Source organism: Molothrus ater, chromosome 1 (assembly GCF_012460135.2).
Source record: "Molothrus ater isolate BHLD 08-10-18 breed brown headed cowbird chromosome 1, BPBGC_Mater_1.1, whole genome shotgun sequence".
In the NCBI taxonomy this organism is placed as follows: domain Eukaryota; kingdom Metazoa; phylum Chordata; class Aves; order Passeriformes; family Icteridae; genus Molothrus; species Molothrus ater.
This window is the reverse complement of record NC_050478.2, coordinates 42,143,887-42,159,155: the sequence shown is the minus strand read 5'-3', so window position 1 is coordinate 42,159,155 and position 15,269 is coordinate 42,143,887. Positions and strand designations below refer to the sequence as shown.

General features: G+C 42.2%; 1 protein-coding gene across 1 annotated transcript; it reads left to right on the top strand.

Annotated features, from left to right (window-relative positions):
- The first annotated feature begins 936 nt into the window (after window positions 1-936).
- CMTM6 (CKLF like MARVEL transmembrane domain containing 6) lies at window positions 937-12,418 on the top strand. The gene is made up of 4 exons (XM_036379014.1): window positions 937-1,471; window positions 6,316-6,492; window positions 7,181-7,276; window positions 8,241-12,418. The coding sequence occupies exons 1-4, from the start codon at window positions 1,010-1,012 to the stop codon at window positions 8,394-8,396; spliced, it is 891 nt and encodes a 296-aa protein (XP_036234907.1). The 5' UTR covers window positions 937-1,009; the 3' UTR covers window positions 8,397-12,418.
- Window positions 12,419-15,269: the final 2,851 nt, after the last annotated feature.

Below are 15,269 nucleotides of genomic sequence, written 5' to 3'. Positions count from 1 at the left end.
ACTTTTATAGTTACTTTTAAAAGCTGACCTGGGCTAAGGTATGGGAATATATTAGAAGAGGGTTGGTGATATGAGTATTTTCTCATTCACAACAAGGAATGTCTTCAAAGACAATGATTCTTCTCCTGTACTCAGAACTGGTGAGGCCACACCTCGAGTGCCCTGTCCAGTTCTGGGCCTCTCAATTCAGGGAGGACATTGAGGTGCTGGAGTGTGTCCAGAGAAGGGCAGCTGAGCTGGTGAAGGGTCTGGAGCATGATTCCTGTGAGGAGCAGCTGAGGGAGCTGGGATTGTTTAGCCTGGAGAAAGGAAGGTTCAGGGGTGGCCTTACTGATATCTAGAACTGCCTGAAAGGAGGTTGTAGCAAGATGGAGATCAGGATCTTCTCTCAAACAACTAATGACAGGACTAGAGGACATAGCCTCAAGCAGCACCCAGGGGAGGTTAAGGTTGGACATTAGGAGGAATTTCTTCCCAGAAAGAGTGTAAGACACTGGAATGGGCTGCCCAAGGAGGTGGCAGAGTCACTGTCCGTGGAGGTGTTTAAGGCAAGACTTAAACACGTCGCACTCACTGCCATGGTGTGGTTGACACAGTGCTTGTGTTTGGACTCGATGATCTCAGAGGGTTTTTCCAACCTAACTGATTATGTGAATGTAACCAGGCAAAGCTTTGCCTTAACCCCCCTCTTCTGATACCGTAATCTCGTGTGACAAGTGAATACTCGTGTAAACTTTACTTACCAAACCCCTGTTGGCGAACTAAGCCCGGACTGGGCCTGAGGCGGCGCCGCGGTCCGGGCCGTCCCTCACGCTCCCGCCCGCGGCCGCCAGGGGGCGCCGCCGGCAGCGCCTTTGTCCCGCCGGGACCAACCGTCGGTGCAACCGCCGCCCCCCGGGGCCCCCGGGCTCCCCGGGGCCTCTCGCCCTTCCCGTTCCCGTCCCAAAGGGGCCTGCCGCCCCCTTTGTTGCGGTTTTTCCCAGATGGCAGCCGGCGGCCCGGCCCGGCCATGGAGAAGCGGGCCGCCTACAACCAGACCACGCAATCGGAGGCGTCCCGCCGCCTGCCGCCCGTTTTCTTGAGGTGTTTTGCAGCCGGCAGCCGGCGGCCCGGCCCAGCGAGGGAGCACAGCTCCGCCTACAAGCAGACCACACAACCAACGGCGTCCCGCTACCTCCCCAGCTTTTTCTTGAGCTGTTTTCCACCTGGGAGCCGGTGGACCGGCTCCGCCGGGGAGCACAGCTCCGCCTTCAAGCAGACCGCGCAACCGGAGGCGAAGACGCCCTGCCCGCCTCTCTTTTGCTTTCGGTTTTTTCCAGCTGGGAGCCGGCGCCCCGGCCCGGCCATGGACGGCTCCCCCGTCTACAACTCGACCACGGAACCCGAGGCGAAGAGGCCCCGCCGCCTCCCCTTGGGCTGCACCCTGCGGCACCTGCGGGGATGGCGGCTGGCAGTCAAGGTGTTCCAGACGGTGAGTGCCTCCTCCCCTCGCCGTGCGGGACGTGCCGGGCCTGGCGCGGAGGGAGCACCCCTGCAGGATCTCCCCCGGGCCGGGGAGAGACTCACAGTCTGCCGGGGCTGAGCCCGGCGGGGCGGGGGTACCCCAGTCTGGGATGGAAACGAGCGTGTTGTGGTGACCTTCGCCTTTAGGACGGTCCCCTACCGCTTAAAAATTAAACCCCGAGGTGAACCAGGGCAGGCTGAGGAGATGGCCGCACACAGGCTTCGAGAGAATGGATTCTGCCTGTCGGAAAAGGCTCCGCCGGGAAGGTGTCCTGACTTAGGACGTGGCATGGGGTCACTAAAATTGTGCAGACCTGTAACTCAGGTGGAAAGCTGGCATAGTGCCTTATAATGCTGGTTCAAAGTGGTTTATGGTGGGGAAGTGGTGGGAGTGTTTCTTCCTCGTGTCCGAGCTGCAGGAGTAGGTGCCGACACCGGATGGTGCCAGCGTCGTGCGCCCGAGGCTCGGTGCTGCAGCCGCCGTGGTCCTTAAACACCGCCCGCCCTGGCTAAAATCAGAGGGAAGCCTCGCAGGAAATGTAGCGGTTTCTTCTGAGGGCCGGATTGTACGAAAACAGGAGGAAGAAGCCTTTGGTTGAACTTCACCATAGGGCAGTAGAACTGGGAAGGGCATTGCTGGGTCGTGAGCTCCAGACCTTCCTCTCTTGCTGCTCCTGTAGCCCATTCTAAGCCTGTCAGTCTGGGCTGTCCGTGATAAAATTAAGGAGCCTATTTCTCCCGTGATTTGTGGTAAAAAATTGCACCAGAAACCCGTAATCATGGTGGCCTATTGCATGACACATCACTTCATGTCAGGCAGCCCTGGGCTCACCAGGAAATAAAAGGCTTATTTTCTGCCTTTTATACATATTGTTGCTCCTGAATCAGGCAGCTGGGCTCCTGCTGCAAGGTCCTGTTCAGTGTTTGGTGATGAGCTCTTCCAAAATGTACCAGTGTGAGTGCTGGTAAGGATATGAGGAGCATCAGTCTTATGTACTAGCAGGGAATGAGGGAAACCCTTGGTGGTAAAGGGCAGCTGACTGCAAATGTGTGTCAGCCTACATTTTGCAGCCAACACAGTGGCTTTTTAGTCAAATGTGTCATGCTTACAGGAATTGTAGGTGATTTCCAACCCTTTCTCGTTACTTCATCATTGCAGAAAACAGGACGTTTGGGTTTTAAGCTTCATCTCACACACAGTCAAAACCCTCAACCAGAAATGTAATATTCTTTAGTGTTTGTAAAGTGGTAACACTGCCAAAAATAAAGTTTTCTAAGAGTGTTTAAAACAAAAATCACACCCAAGAATGCTTTAAATAAATATAATGGAACATAAACTTTTAATTCATCTACTGGACATTATTAAAGCAAGATCTGCTGGGTTCTGTTCCCTAACAAGCGGAACATTTATATAAATAGGTTCATTGACTAAAATAAAATAAGTGATTATGTAGGCAAATCTACTGATGTACCAAAGCCTTAAACTGTTTAATTATTTAAATGCTTTCTAAGTAGAAAAAAAGAAAATTTATCATTATCCTAGACACGATGGATAGCTGCTTAACATGTTCTTAAATAAGCAACAGTTTGTGGCTGAACCCATTAGTCAGTGAGAGAAAAAAAAATGGAGTTATAGTTGTTCGCCCTCCTAATTTCCAACATTTTTCCCTCCTTTTTTGTAACCTTTATCAAAATGCAGAGATCTGGAGGTCTGGGTCAAAACACTTTAAACAAGCCCTGGAAAGTCCTGAAGTTGGAAGCCTCCGTCTCTGCAGTAAAAGGTTCCTGTTCTGGGAAAGAGTTGATTTTGGAAATGTCAGTGATGGTCATTACCTTCTGGCTTTGTGTTACAGCAGTGGTTGTTACTGGGATTATGCTCTGATAATTGCTGGGGTGGACTGCTAAACAGGATGTTGCAATCAGAAAGTGGGCTCTGTTCACTGTAGAGGTGATCAAGGGTTTTATAAAACACTCTGAAATCACCTGCAGAAAACTGGCTTCTAGACCTAAGAAATACTTTTCTTCAGATGAATAATGGCATGCTCTGTAATCTTAGCCAGTTCTTTTGAGCGAATGAAACAAGGAAAATGTCACTGCTAAAAGTCACAAATGTGAGTGCCCAAAGGATGCTGGGAGTCATGTTATTGCACAGGTTTCTAGGATGTTGTTGTTTTGTTTGTGTGGGGTTTTTTGGTTTTTTTTGGGGTTTTTTTTTGTTTGTTTGTTTAAATAGGTGGAATGATTTCGTTAGTCCATGACTGGTTCAAATTCAGCACAAAGGTAAATGGCACAATGTGTATTGTGCCAAGATTGAGGTAGAAACTGATTCTTACCTAAAGCAGGACAAATTGTCGTCAATTATTGTTTAACTTGAGTCAAAATGGCCTGGCTGGAAAGGAAAATTTTAATTCAGGCTTAAAAATCAGCTCCTTTTTGAGCTGTTAATGTTCTGTAGTAGCCTGAACTGTGCAAACTTAATAGAGAATTAATATCTACCTGAAGAAGATTTTGTACAGAGAATCTCAGTACCTCCCAGATGCCAGGCATCTTCACAGGATTGCTGGCAAGTTCATTGATCTGCTCTATTTTTGTAGCAATTCATTTGTTAAATTCTTTTGTAGCAATTCACTTGTTAAATCTTCTTTATGAAATTGACATTTGTTTAGAAACTTCCAACAGTAATGTCAGTGTCAATGAATAATTTTTTGCTGGTAAGAGACAGATGAAGATGTTTAATTTCTGGTGTATATACAGACATGACTAATAACAAAATTTTAAAAATGCAAAACAAGTGCTTCTCCAACAGTGCTTTTGGTGTTGAAAATTTTTATTTTTTGGTGGCAGGAGGACAACAGAGGAATACCTTTTTTCCTGAAAGCAATATCAAAGAGCAAGTTAAGAAATCCAAGCAGATTCTGGCATCTTATAAGTGTCCTGCTGATACATTAACTTAATCAAAGCACTTACTCAAAGTTCTTCAAGCCAACTTTTTTTAAATTGATGTACTCTATTTTATTACTCAGCTTATTAATAAAAAAATTGAATATCGACTTGGACAAGTCCCACACAGGATTGTACTTGGTAAATCTCAGTTATTTGACACTGAACCCTTTATAACTGCTCTTTGAGTGGGATTTTTTTCAACTTGTACACTCAGTAGAGAAGCTTTTTTCAGCTATTTAGATCATATTATGGTTATCTGGACACATACTTTCTTTTAAGGACAGGTTTGTTTTCTTTCTGCTTTGTTTCAGCCCAAGTGAAAGTGATGACTTTCTGTTTCCAGTGCTTATAAAAGAGATAAGTTTTCATGTACAGTGCTATCTCATAGCTGACCTTGTGAAAAATGTGAAATTGAAAGTTATTGGATGCAGCTATAAGCCCATGTTTAGAAATGAAAAAAAAAAACAACAAAACAAAACCAACACCAAAAAAAAAGCCAAACAAAAAACCCAAACCATAAAAACTGGAAAGTCAGAGTTTAAAACATTCCTGGACTGACATTGTAGTTCACTGGCTTAGGTGCAAGGGCTGCTGAGAAGTTTGTGTTGCCAACCACTGTGGGAGAGAAAGGAAGCATGAGGAGGCCTGATAGTTTCCCCTATTGATGTTTCCCAGCTCCCATTCTTTCTCTTTCTGAGCTCCTGTTTACTTTATATTGTTGCATTTCCAAAACATGGTTCTCCAAAGTGCTCTTCTGAACCTGGCTTAGTAAGGGGAATTTACACTTCCTACTGCTAAATTGTTGTTCTTGTTTTTACTGTGAGAAAACTGAAACCAAAACTGATGTTTATTTTCCAAGAAAAATTCTGAATCTTAAATTTAGGTTTTTATTTTTTTTAACAAAGAACTGTCAACTTCTTTATTGCCCACATACTCTTATTAAAAATACATGTCATTCTCATATCAGTCTCAGTTTTATGACCCAGTCTGATTCCTGTTCGTGGTTTCATTTTAATTTGGTGAACTCCTTACTATGAAGATCTGTAAAGCTATGCCAAGTTTATGGGATGAAGGAAATGATGCTATTTATGGGATGAAGGAACTAGCAAGAAGTGACCAAAATAAGCGAATGGTTAAATAAAGCAATAATCTTTCTTGTATGATAAAACAGTAGAAAATCCAGCAGCAGGGATATGGTGACTGTATAGGAAGTAAGTCATGTTCTTTTCTCAAAACACACTGTGGGCAGGAAGGTGAAGATAGAGCTCTGCATAGATTAAACATTGTCCAGCACACTTGAACAGAGTGTAAGGTTTCAGTTCCTACAAGAGCAGTTGAGCTTCTGTCATTACTGGGTCACAAGCATGTGAGTGTTGGGTTTGTGGACTTTCTCTGAAGTTTTATCAAGTGAGGTAACATCTGCTGTGAACTTTTAGGGAGGTAGCTGAGTGTGTCAGGGCTGTCCAGTTTCCCCCGCTGCCCTGAACCCAAATACATTCAGAACTGAGTGCAGCTGTATGTCCTAAGCAGCAGCATTTTGCAGGATGTGTGTTCTCCATGCTGCCTCATCTCCTTCAAACTGGCAGTTGCACAAAACAGGACTCCTGTCTGTCTAATCAAGAAGCCCCTGTTTGGCTGTGTGCTCAGCCTACCTGAGTGTACTTTATGGACCACCTTTAACAACCAAGTGTAAACCATGTCATTGTATAATTATTTCTGTCTGTAAGAAAATAGTGTGGAACTTCACCAAACTCTTTGTAGATTGAGAGTTTTTGTCACAGCTAGCTTTTGTAATCTTGGTATCAGCGATGTCTGTTTGTTGAAGATGTTAGAGACTTGATCCAACTCAAGCATGTTATTTGTTTGCAGATTTTCTCTTTAGTGGCTGTTGTTTGTGAAGAACTTGTGGAAGAATGCGCCAACTGTAGTGGACTTTACTTCTTTGAATTCATAAGCTGCAGTGCTTTTCTTTTGAGCCTCCTGATTCTGTATGTGTATTGCACTGATTTGTATGAATCACTGGGGGAAGATAAAGTGCAGAAACTGGTAAGAAAACTTTTTTTTTGGAAAAACAAACCATTTCTTCTAAGTGCATAAAGTCTCCTGTCGAGTAAAAAGCCTATGCAAAATGAATCTCCTTTTCTTCTCCATATAAAGGGTAGAATAAAGTATCTTATAGTTTAAAAATGAGCCAACTTTGAGAGTTTATATTGACATATTTGTCAAAGCTGGCTACCTGCAGGATTTTGGGACTTGTGTGGAAAAGTCTTTCCACATTAATGCTGCTAGTACTACAGCATAGCCATTGCAGATCTGTATGCATGTGGAATACAGTTTACCACCAGCATGATGCTTGCAATTAAAAAAAAAATTAAAAAGTTTACCCTATCTATTTTCCTACTGGGTGTAGACTACTTCCTTTTTGGCAATAATCATAGCTCGTTACAGTTACAGTTTATGGCTTCGTGCTTCAGATGATCCAGCAGTGGGAGAAAGTTGCTCTGTAAAGTCAGTAGGACTCCTTTAAATAGATGATAATGCTGTTTAAATAGCTGTAATGTTGAATGTCATTTGGAATTTAGTTGTAAAATGTATTTTCTGAAGCTTCCACTACCATCAAAGTATCAAAACATAATTCACAGGTAGGTTAACTCAGCTGTTGTTATGATGTTCGTTCTTTTTAGGTAACCTATCTGCAGTTAAATTATATATATATTTTTATATATATTTGCAGAATTTTTGGGCTGTGCCAGTCATAGGTGCCTGTTTTCTGTCAGCATCAATACTGTTTTCTGCAACCTGCAATGAACCTGAAGAATTTGCTGCATGTGTAAGTCTTAAAATGACAAGATTTACTTTGTATTTATCTGGTATATTATTTTCTTTGCCCTCTAAACTTCACTCAATTTGCAGAGAAGAAACTGGGCAGGGAATAGGAGGAATTAGCTATTTCTCACATCTTCCGGAAACTTACCATAGGAAATCCAAAGAGCTGGCATTCCTCAGGGTTGCTGGAAAGTTGATGTGGAAAAGAAAGCAAGATAATTCTGTCCCATGGCAGCATCGGCTATTAGAGATACACACTTCTGTACAGTCATCTTATGTGATGTAGATCTATTTAGACCTAATAGTTTGAGCATAAATTAGGTGTCAGCTTTGCTTTTTTGGTACAGAAAAAATAAAAACTACTGTGATTTAATACTTATTAATGTCAAATTACTTTGGTCCAAAACAGTTGTGTAAAATTTAGGTAGAGTTAGAATAATGCATATGTTTCTTTCCTTGTTTGAAAAAAGCTGCCTTCTCTTTACCACCTCTCATCTTGCCATGACTGGTAACAAAATGTCATTCACAAAATGTCATTTCATTCTCCCTTGCTGACCCAGGCTCTGCAGATCTTATCTTTCTTCATCTTCTGTGTGTTATTCTTCATTTACTCTCATCAATCAGCAGCCCTCTCTTGGATAAATAGTCTGCTATATGCTACTTTAATAACTGATTTTGGCAATGCAACTAATATACTTTTGCTATTAAAGGTTGATTAGAACAAGGTATAAGGTTCACACTTGATTAAAAGAATGACAACTGTAAAAACTTCCCCAATCAATGTGCTAGAATTATGATTTCTGATCTGTGTCTAATTTAAATGAAACTATTGATTTAAGGAGGACTGTAATCTTAATATTATAAGCGTTATTAATGTATATAAAATGGTACAGTGAATGTTTCCAAACAGTGTTAGAATAAATACTGTTTATGCATTTTGAAATCACATATTTCTGTCCTTTTCACAGGTATTTGGATTTTTTGCAACTGCTGCATTTGCAGCTGAATTTGGTATAGAGCTCTGTCTCAGACGAAAACAAAAACAGAACACCGATGGACGCCCTGAAAAGCCTCATAACGCTCTGAGTGCCACAGAAAACCAGCCATTGAATAAACAAAGATAACTTCCTGAAATGGTTTCTTTTTTTTTTTCTTTTTTTCTTTTTTTTTTAACTGGAGCAAACTAAAATGAACTTTCAGTGCACTGTAGGTAACAAGTTCTGTTTCTTTCTTCTAGTCAATTTTGTACACATTGCTCATCACAAATTTTTATGGATTCTTGGTCAGGTAATGGCATCTTGGGCATCATGTTCTAAGGTACCTGGTCCAGCCACCTGCTCGGATGACAGGTACTAAAAAACCTTGGGTCTAAACAGAATAACTTCAGAACAGTAGTGTGCTGATTTGATTTTGACAGAGATGACTAATAAAGGTTAATGTCTGAGGCATAAATTCTGACCTATAACCTAAAGATATTTCCTGGTTAAATGGAACAGATGTTTCTGTTGTGAGTTAAAAATTAGCACAGCAGAATTCATTTTTGTACTTCCTGGTGAAACTGAGTGCAAAAGGGATACCTAACTGGAATTTACAGGAATGTTTATCCTTAAGTAAGGGGTTTTGGGTTGTTTTTTACTAGTCCTGTGTCTCAGTTCTGTCTATGGAGATCAGTTTAATGTTATAGTGACTGTAGGGAGTTTATGGGGAAGGTAATGTAAATGGTATATTGAGAGACAGTTTTGCACCCCATGATTGTCAAAGTTTGGACTTGTATGCCAGAATCTTCTTTCAGATGGTTTCAAAAGCTGTAACATTTGCAGGAAGAAACTTGAAAAGCCAGCAGTGGGAGGAATAAGATAAAGAATAAGTATTTTACATGAAGCAACCCCAGAAGCAGCAATCTGAATATCAATGGAAAAAACCTTAGAGCATGTTGGTTCTACTCTGGTGAATATTACTTGCAAGGTTAATGCCATATGCAGCTTGTTTATGTATAGATAATGCTAAGTTTTGCCAGAATGGTTTTAAACCTCACCATTTTCTGTGTTTATAGATATGGCAGTAGCTTGAGACTCCTTGCTGCTGACTAGCTCAGTTGGTAAACAGGTAAATAAGCACTTGTCCCCTTGATCTGTTTTGCAAGCAACAGTCTGTAGGACTGCAAGGAAAACTACTGATGGGACACGTATCGGACAAGTGACAGATGTGTCAGACCAGATGTTGATGGCTGTAAAAGAAATGAAGTGTTGAAAAAGCATTTTTCTGATGTCTGAGTTAAAAGCAAGACTGCTATGCCTCTCTTAAGAGGAAAGCTTTCAAAATCAGAGCAAATTACTGTAAGTCAGGAGATGTTCCAAAATAGCAAAGCAAATAAGAAAAACCTGATTGATGCTTGAGCCATTTGCTGTGTCTCCCAGGGGTTAACTGTATTTCACCGGTATCCCAACCTGGCGTGTTCCCAGTCCTGTAACCTATTGTGGCAGCATTGAGACCAAGCCCTCCAGAAACTGCCTGAGCTGTATTTAGGAAAGGAAGAGGAAGCTGGTTTGAGACAAAGGACTGTAGTAGCAAGTCAAAATTGGTTTTTTTCCCATTGCTGCCACTTTCTGATGAGTGTGATTTTGTGATGTTCTGTCTCTCTATGGCCTGAGACTACACTTTGCTTGGAGGATGCCAAATTTTGCTGGGTGGTGTGAAGCGCCAAATTTTGCTGGGTGCTGTGAAGCACCAAATTAAAGCCACAGCTTGGTTTTAGAACTATACATAGAAGAGATACTTTCCTTCATAGAATTTTCTGTGTTGTAAAGGAGAAATGCTCTTTGGACTGGCTTTTTTTTTTCCCTTGTATTTATTAGTGTCTGTTTGCACTAAAGTCTGATTTCAGTCAGTGCTTGCTGTAGCTGTCTCTGATAACTGGGTAGATTAGAGATGTTTGGTTTACAAGCAGTGTTACCGGTGATACAAAATACCCATAATGAAAAATATCTCCTCTGTGATCTGCAATGTCTTACTCTGGGGACCATGCCCATATAGCTAACATTCCAACAGTCTTGTTTTGGTTTCTTTTTATTGCCTAGGGTCCTGCTGAATTTTTTTTTCCACACCAAAATGTCTATAGTCTTTAAATCTTTATCTGTAATTGGTAGCTGTAAATATAGTGTAAGAGCAACACTGTGCTGCTAAGTATTTATTAAGCAATGCAGCACTGTGAAAGGACTTTTATCTTGAGGTAATTTCTCCTGTTATTTTTCTCAGCCCGAAGATAAGTTAATGGAAGTCTAGGTTTTGGCTGGTTTTTTTTTTTTTTCCATAGGCTTTTCCCCACCTAAGTGATGTGTTACTGATGTCCATTCTTGGAGATGCAGAAAGGGATCTGTAACGTCATCTCCTGACCTTGGCAGTTTACCTGGCCATAGTCTGTCACATAGTAGTTAAATCCTAGGAGCAAGTCACAGAATGGTTCAAGGTTTAAGGCAGTTGCCTAAAATGTTGCTTCCAAACCAGTTGTTGGCTAACATGCATGATAGTGCTGTTAATCCTTGCACCTTGTAAGATGTTTTTGCTCTGTTTTAAAATAGTTGAGAAGCAGATTTGCATGTGTGTGTGCTGTTTTCTGCTTCTGTGAGGTTGTTTTTTTAACTGCTTTATCAACTTCCTATATCCTAGCTTTCCTTATCACTCCTAGGTCCTCTGCCCTCCCAGTCTAGGTGGGGGAGAGGCTTCCTTGCTGCAGTGACTGAGCAGACTTGTCTGCAGTCTTAACATGCCCCTTTGATGCCTCTGGTGTCAGGTGCTGGCTTTAAATGTCTGTCTCTTAATTAGACTGATCCTAGAGAATGCTGTTGGAGCTGGATTAAATGTCTGGTTCTGCAGGAGCTCTGTGTGTATGCTGGATGCCTCTTACTCCTCGTGCTCTGTCAGCAAAGCCCTTTGCTTGTTTCCCAGCCTGCTTCTGATGAAATCAGCCAATCTTATTTAAACCACCTATTTAAATTACTTCCATTAAGGTGGCTGATTTTGGCTTAAGCACATCAAGGATTGTTCAGGAGAGTGATGGGAGCTCTGGCAGAAGTGCTGTTAGATTCAACTGCCTCAAATTTTTTCTGTTGGCAAAGTGAACATCTCTGCACATCATAACTGGTAGTAAAGCCTGTTGGAAAGAAGCAGCTGGCCCAGTACATCTATCTGGGGATTGTCTTCTCCATTCTTCACCACAGTGCTTGGCAGTGGTGTTGGAGCCTGCTTGGACACTCAGCTTTGGTGTTTTCCAGCTAAACCTGTCAAGCTTAACGCTCTGTAACCACTTTCAAAGCTTTTTTGCAGTGCCTTGAGAATCAGTGGAGAGGATTTTTCAGGATACAGTAGCTGGACTGTGAAATTCTGCTCTCAAGATCTGTACTGGGCATTGCATAGATTGTGAATGTTAATTTTTGTGTTTGATGTTTAGCCCACGTTAAAATCACAGTGCTGCCAGTGCCCTTTGGTTCTGAGTATGGGAAGGAATTGTGCCTTACTGCCTGTACCCTGTGCTTGAAAAGAGCAGGGAAGGGTTGTGGTCTGTAACAGGTGGGTTCTACCTTTGCACCTTCCAACCTGAAAGAGCAGTGAATGATCTCACACAATTCTCAGAGCTCTGCACAAGATGGTTTGGCTTAATGGCTGTCATGGTGATCCTTGTTCAAATTTGTGCAATAAAATACCAAGCTTTCAACACAGAAGGGAAATTCTTAGTGAAAATTTTCAAAGGTTCTATAAAATTGTAGCAAATAAAGATGCTGATAGTGCCTTCAAGATAAAAATTCATCTTTGTTTTGGTCTATTGCTGTAAACATAAGCAGCTCTCTGGATATTAAATTTTATGCTGGACAGAGCTATATGTCACTTTTAATACCATTAAGAATTTAAGTGATTTTTTCATTATTATTAAAGTGAGATGATAATACATTAATTTTATATATATATAAAGCAAGAATTTTGTAGTTTCCAGTGTTGCCTTGAATTTCCATCTAAATAAGTTTTAAATGCCTAAATATTTTTTTTATCATTCTAAACCTGTGGTCTTTTTCAACACATTATGTTTTCTCGATCCAAGGAACTTTATAAAATATTTTGTAATCATTTTTTAAAATAAAGGTTTAGTAAATAAGTGTGTCTTGTTTTTGCTGCTATGATTTGGTGTTGCTGTGTACTTTTCCCAAAACCAGCCATAGGAAATAACATCATTCTTTTGTTCCTGGTTTGGAGGAAAGAGCTTGCATTGTGTTTGCCTGTTCCTGGGGAAGAGGGTCCAACTAGCTGGATATTCTCACTTGAAGTTCCCAGGAAAAAAAGATCTGATAAGGTCAGTATTGCCCCTGACCACAGGGTCCAGCCTAAGTAGTTTGCAGTAGCTTTTACGTGTGGTCTGTAAGTTCCTGTGAGAAGCATAGTCAGCTGCTGCTTCCTATTGTCTTGATTCCATGGAACTGAAAAAATAAAGGGGCAGACTTGCTAAAGGAAGGAGCACAACCTAACAAAAGGTGTTTTGAGAGCAAATAATTCTGGTGTAGAAAAACGCAGGTCACTGACTTCTTTGGTTGAGGGAGAGCCACCTGATCTTTAAAATTTGTTTGGCTGATTGTCAGTGGTAAGGGGTGAGGAAAAGGAAGCAAACCTGCATGTTTTGCTTTTTGGCAGGGGAGCACTTTTTAGTTCCATAGTCCTGCAGATTACTTATTACCTGGTGGTCATCTTGTACACAGGATGCTTCCTTCATCGTTGGCACAGAAACTGGAGTGCCACAGTATGATTTCTTTATTTTGTAACACGAAAAGATGAAATCATTTTAAAGATGAAATTGTCTCTTTGATGAAGTTGCCAGAGATTAGTGTAATTGTAAGGACTCAAAAGGGAGAAAGGTCTCAAATACTTTTAATTACCTAGATGCAAGAAAACAGTCAAGGCAAAATGTTGTATTAGAAAGGTATGCCAGTGGTGGATTTTACACCATGAGAAAATAACTCAGAAATACTAGATTTAATAATTTGAAGCTTGACCACACAGTTTAAATTGTGTTATTGCTAGAATCATAACAACCCCCTTCTCAGGAGCCTAATCCAGGCTGGCTCACTGTAAATGACAGAATGTAGTGCAGCAGGGCAGAATATGGGCTGGTAGCACGCAGCTTTCCTTTGCGAGTGCACAGGCACCACCTGGTCACTGTCTGTGCATCCCTCGGCCCAGGCACAGATGTGTTTCCTTGCTTTGGGATTTTCTCCTTCCAGGGAGGAGCAGGACCAGCCACCTGCTCTCTCACACAGCTGCGGTCATGCAGGAGCCAAGCGAGGGTGGCTGGGCTTTGGGCGTGGCTGCCCCTTGGATTGGGAATGGCTATTCTTAGCCCGCGGAAGGAAGCACAGGGAAGGGCAGAAATGTGTTTTTGCCTTGTTCCCGCCGTCTGCACAGGAACCTGCCGAGAAGCTGCAGGAGGGAAGGTTGTCCACAAGAGGGCAAAAATGATCCTGGGATTGAAATTACTTGGTCTGAAGGACTCCGTCTTCCTCCCGCCTGTATTTCCAGTGGGATTGAAGCCCCCAAGTCCCTCCATAAATTGAACTCTGCGTTTTAGGGATACTCTTTCCATTAATTTTCTTATTTCTCAATATGTAGCTTGAAGTATTTTTGGCAATATAATCTCATCAGTATTGTACCAGGGAGATACTGTGCCTGAGCGGTTTGAAAGGGTTTTACATGCATTACTTGTGTTTTGTAACCTGCCAATAAATGTTTTTAAAAATGGAAGTCGAGCTTCAGCTGCATGACAGCACCTGCACTTAAAAACACTGCACTGCAGTCTTGGTGAACTTTGAGGTTTGTACTATGCTGTGGTTTTCAATGAAAGGTCTGTGGATCACAGGTGGGAGAGGAATGGAGTGGGGTGTACCTGTGCATTTCCTGGACTCTTAAGTTAAATGAGGGAAGCTTATTATCCAAAAATGCAAATTATGCATGCTGAAAAAAAAATCAGGGCCCACAAACAGAAATGTTGGCAAGCATAGCTGTAAAGCGTGCCAGACGGGACTTCTTGCAGTTCCAGTCCTCTCCAGGCATCCCAGTGAAACTTGCTTTGGCCAGCCCACGTGCCCTGATCACTTACTCAGTTTGTTTCTTATGACCTATTATCTCTTGGCTGAATTCTTGGTGGGAAAATAAACAAGACTTGGCTGTTTTGAAGTTAGCAAGTCCTGAGGTGAGAGTCAGGCTTCATGAGGAGGTGACAGCACAAACACATTCTTCTGCAGCATGATGCATGCACAGCCAGATGGGGACAGCAAATCCCCAGTCAGGTATGCACTGCCTGATGTGCTGCACACAGGCAGGCACTATTCTGCAGTGCTAAGCTGGGGCTGAATGTCAGAGCTCTCTTTTTAGTCCTCACTTGGACTTACAGGAAGCATAACATGGGAAGACAAAAAGGATGACAACTTTTCTGTGACCATATGCTCTACCCTTGCTTAGAGAATGGTGCAATGTTGCTCAAAATAACGCAAGCCTGTCTGCACTACAGCCCTCCTTTTAGTTACTTCCTTTGCACCAGCTGTTCCTCTCCCAGAAATATCAGTGCAGACAAGATTCTGAAATCCCTGCTCATGTTGAGGTCTAGGTGAGGAAAGGGCAGTTACTTAATTGTTCTGTGATCTCTGCACTCCACTAACCAAAGGTGTGGAGCTGCTATCCTGATGTGAGCAGCAAGGCATCCTCATCCTCAGCAAAGAGGACAGACTCATCACTTCTTCATAACTTCACTTGTTATTTTCATTAACACCCATTTTCAGTCTCCTTTGCCTGCCTGCTCAGTTTCAAATGCTTTCAGAGCACTGGGATTTGATACTCACATTGCTAAAGCCTGGCTTCCCATTCCTGCACCTCAAACCTAAACTAAACCTCCCTATCAGTGCAACTCATAGCAACAAGAGCCTTGGCTAAATCTCTGCCTGCTGAGTTTCTCAAAACAGCTG

Bases quoted from the DNA above. Each gene is read 5' to 3' on its own strand.
- CMTM6 (XM_036379014.1), top strand. From the start codon at position 1,010: ATGGAGAAGCGGGCCGCCTACAACCAGACCACGCAATCGGAGGCGTCC. The intron at 1,472-6,315 runs GTGAGTGCCTCC...ATTTGTTTGCAG, and splicing joins CAGTCAAGGTGTTCCAGACG to ATTTTCTCTTTAGTGGCTGT. The intron at 7,277-8,240 runs GTAAGTCTTAAA...TCCTTTTCACAG, and splicing joins CTGAAGAATTTGCTGCATGT to GTATTTGGATTTTTTGCAAC.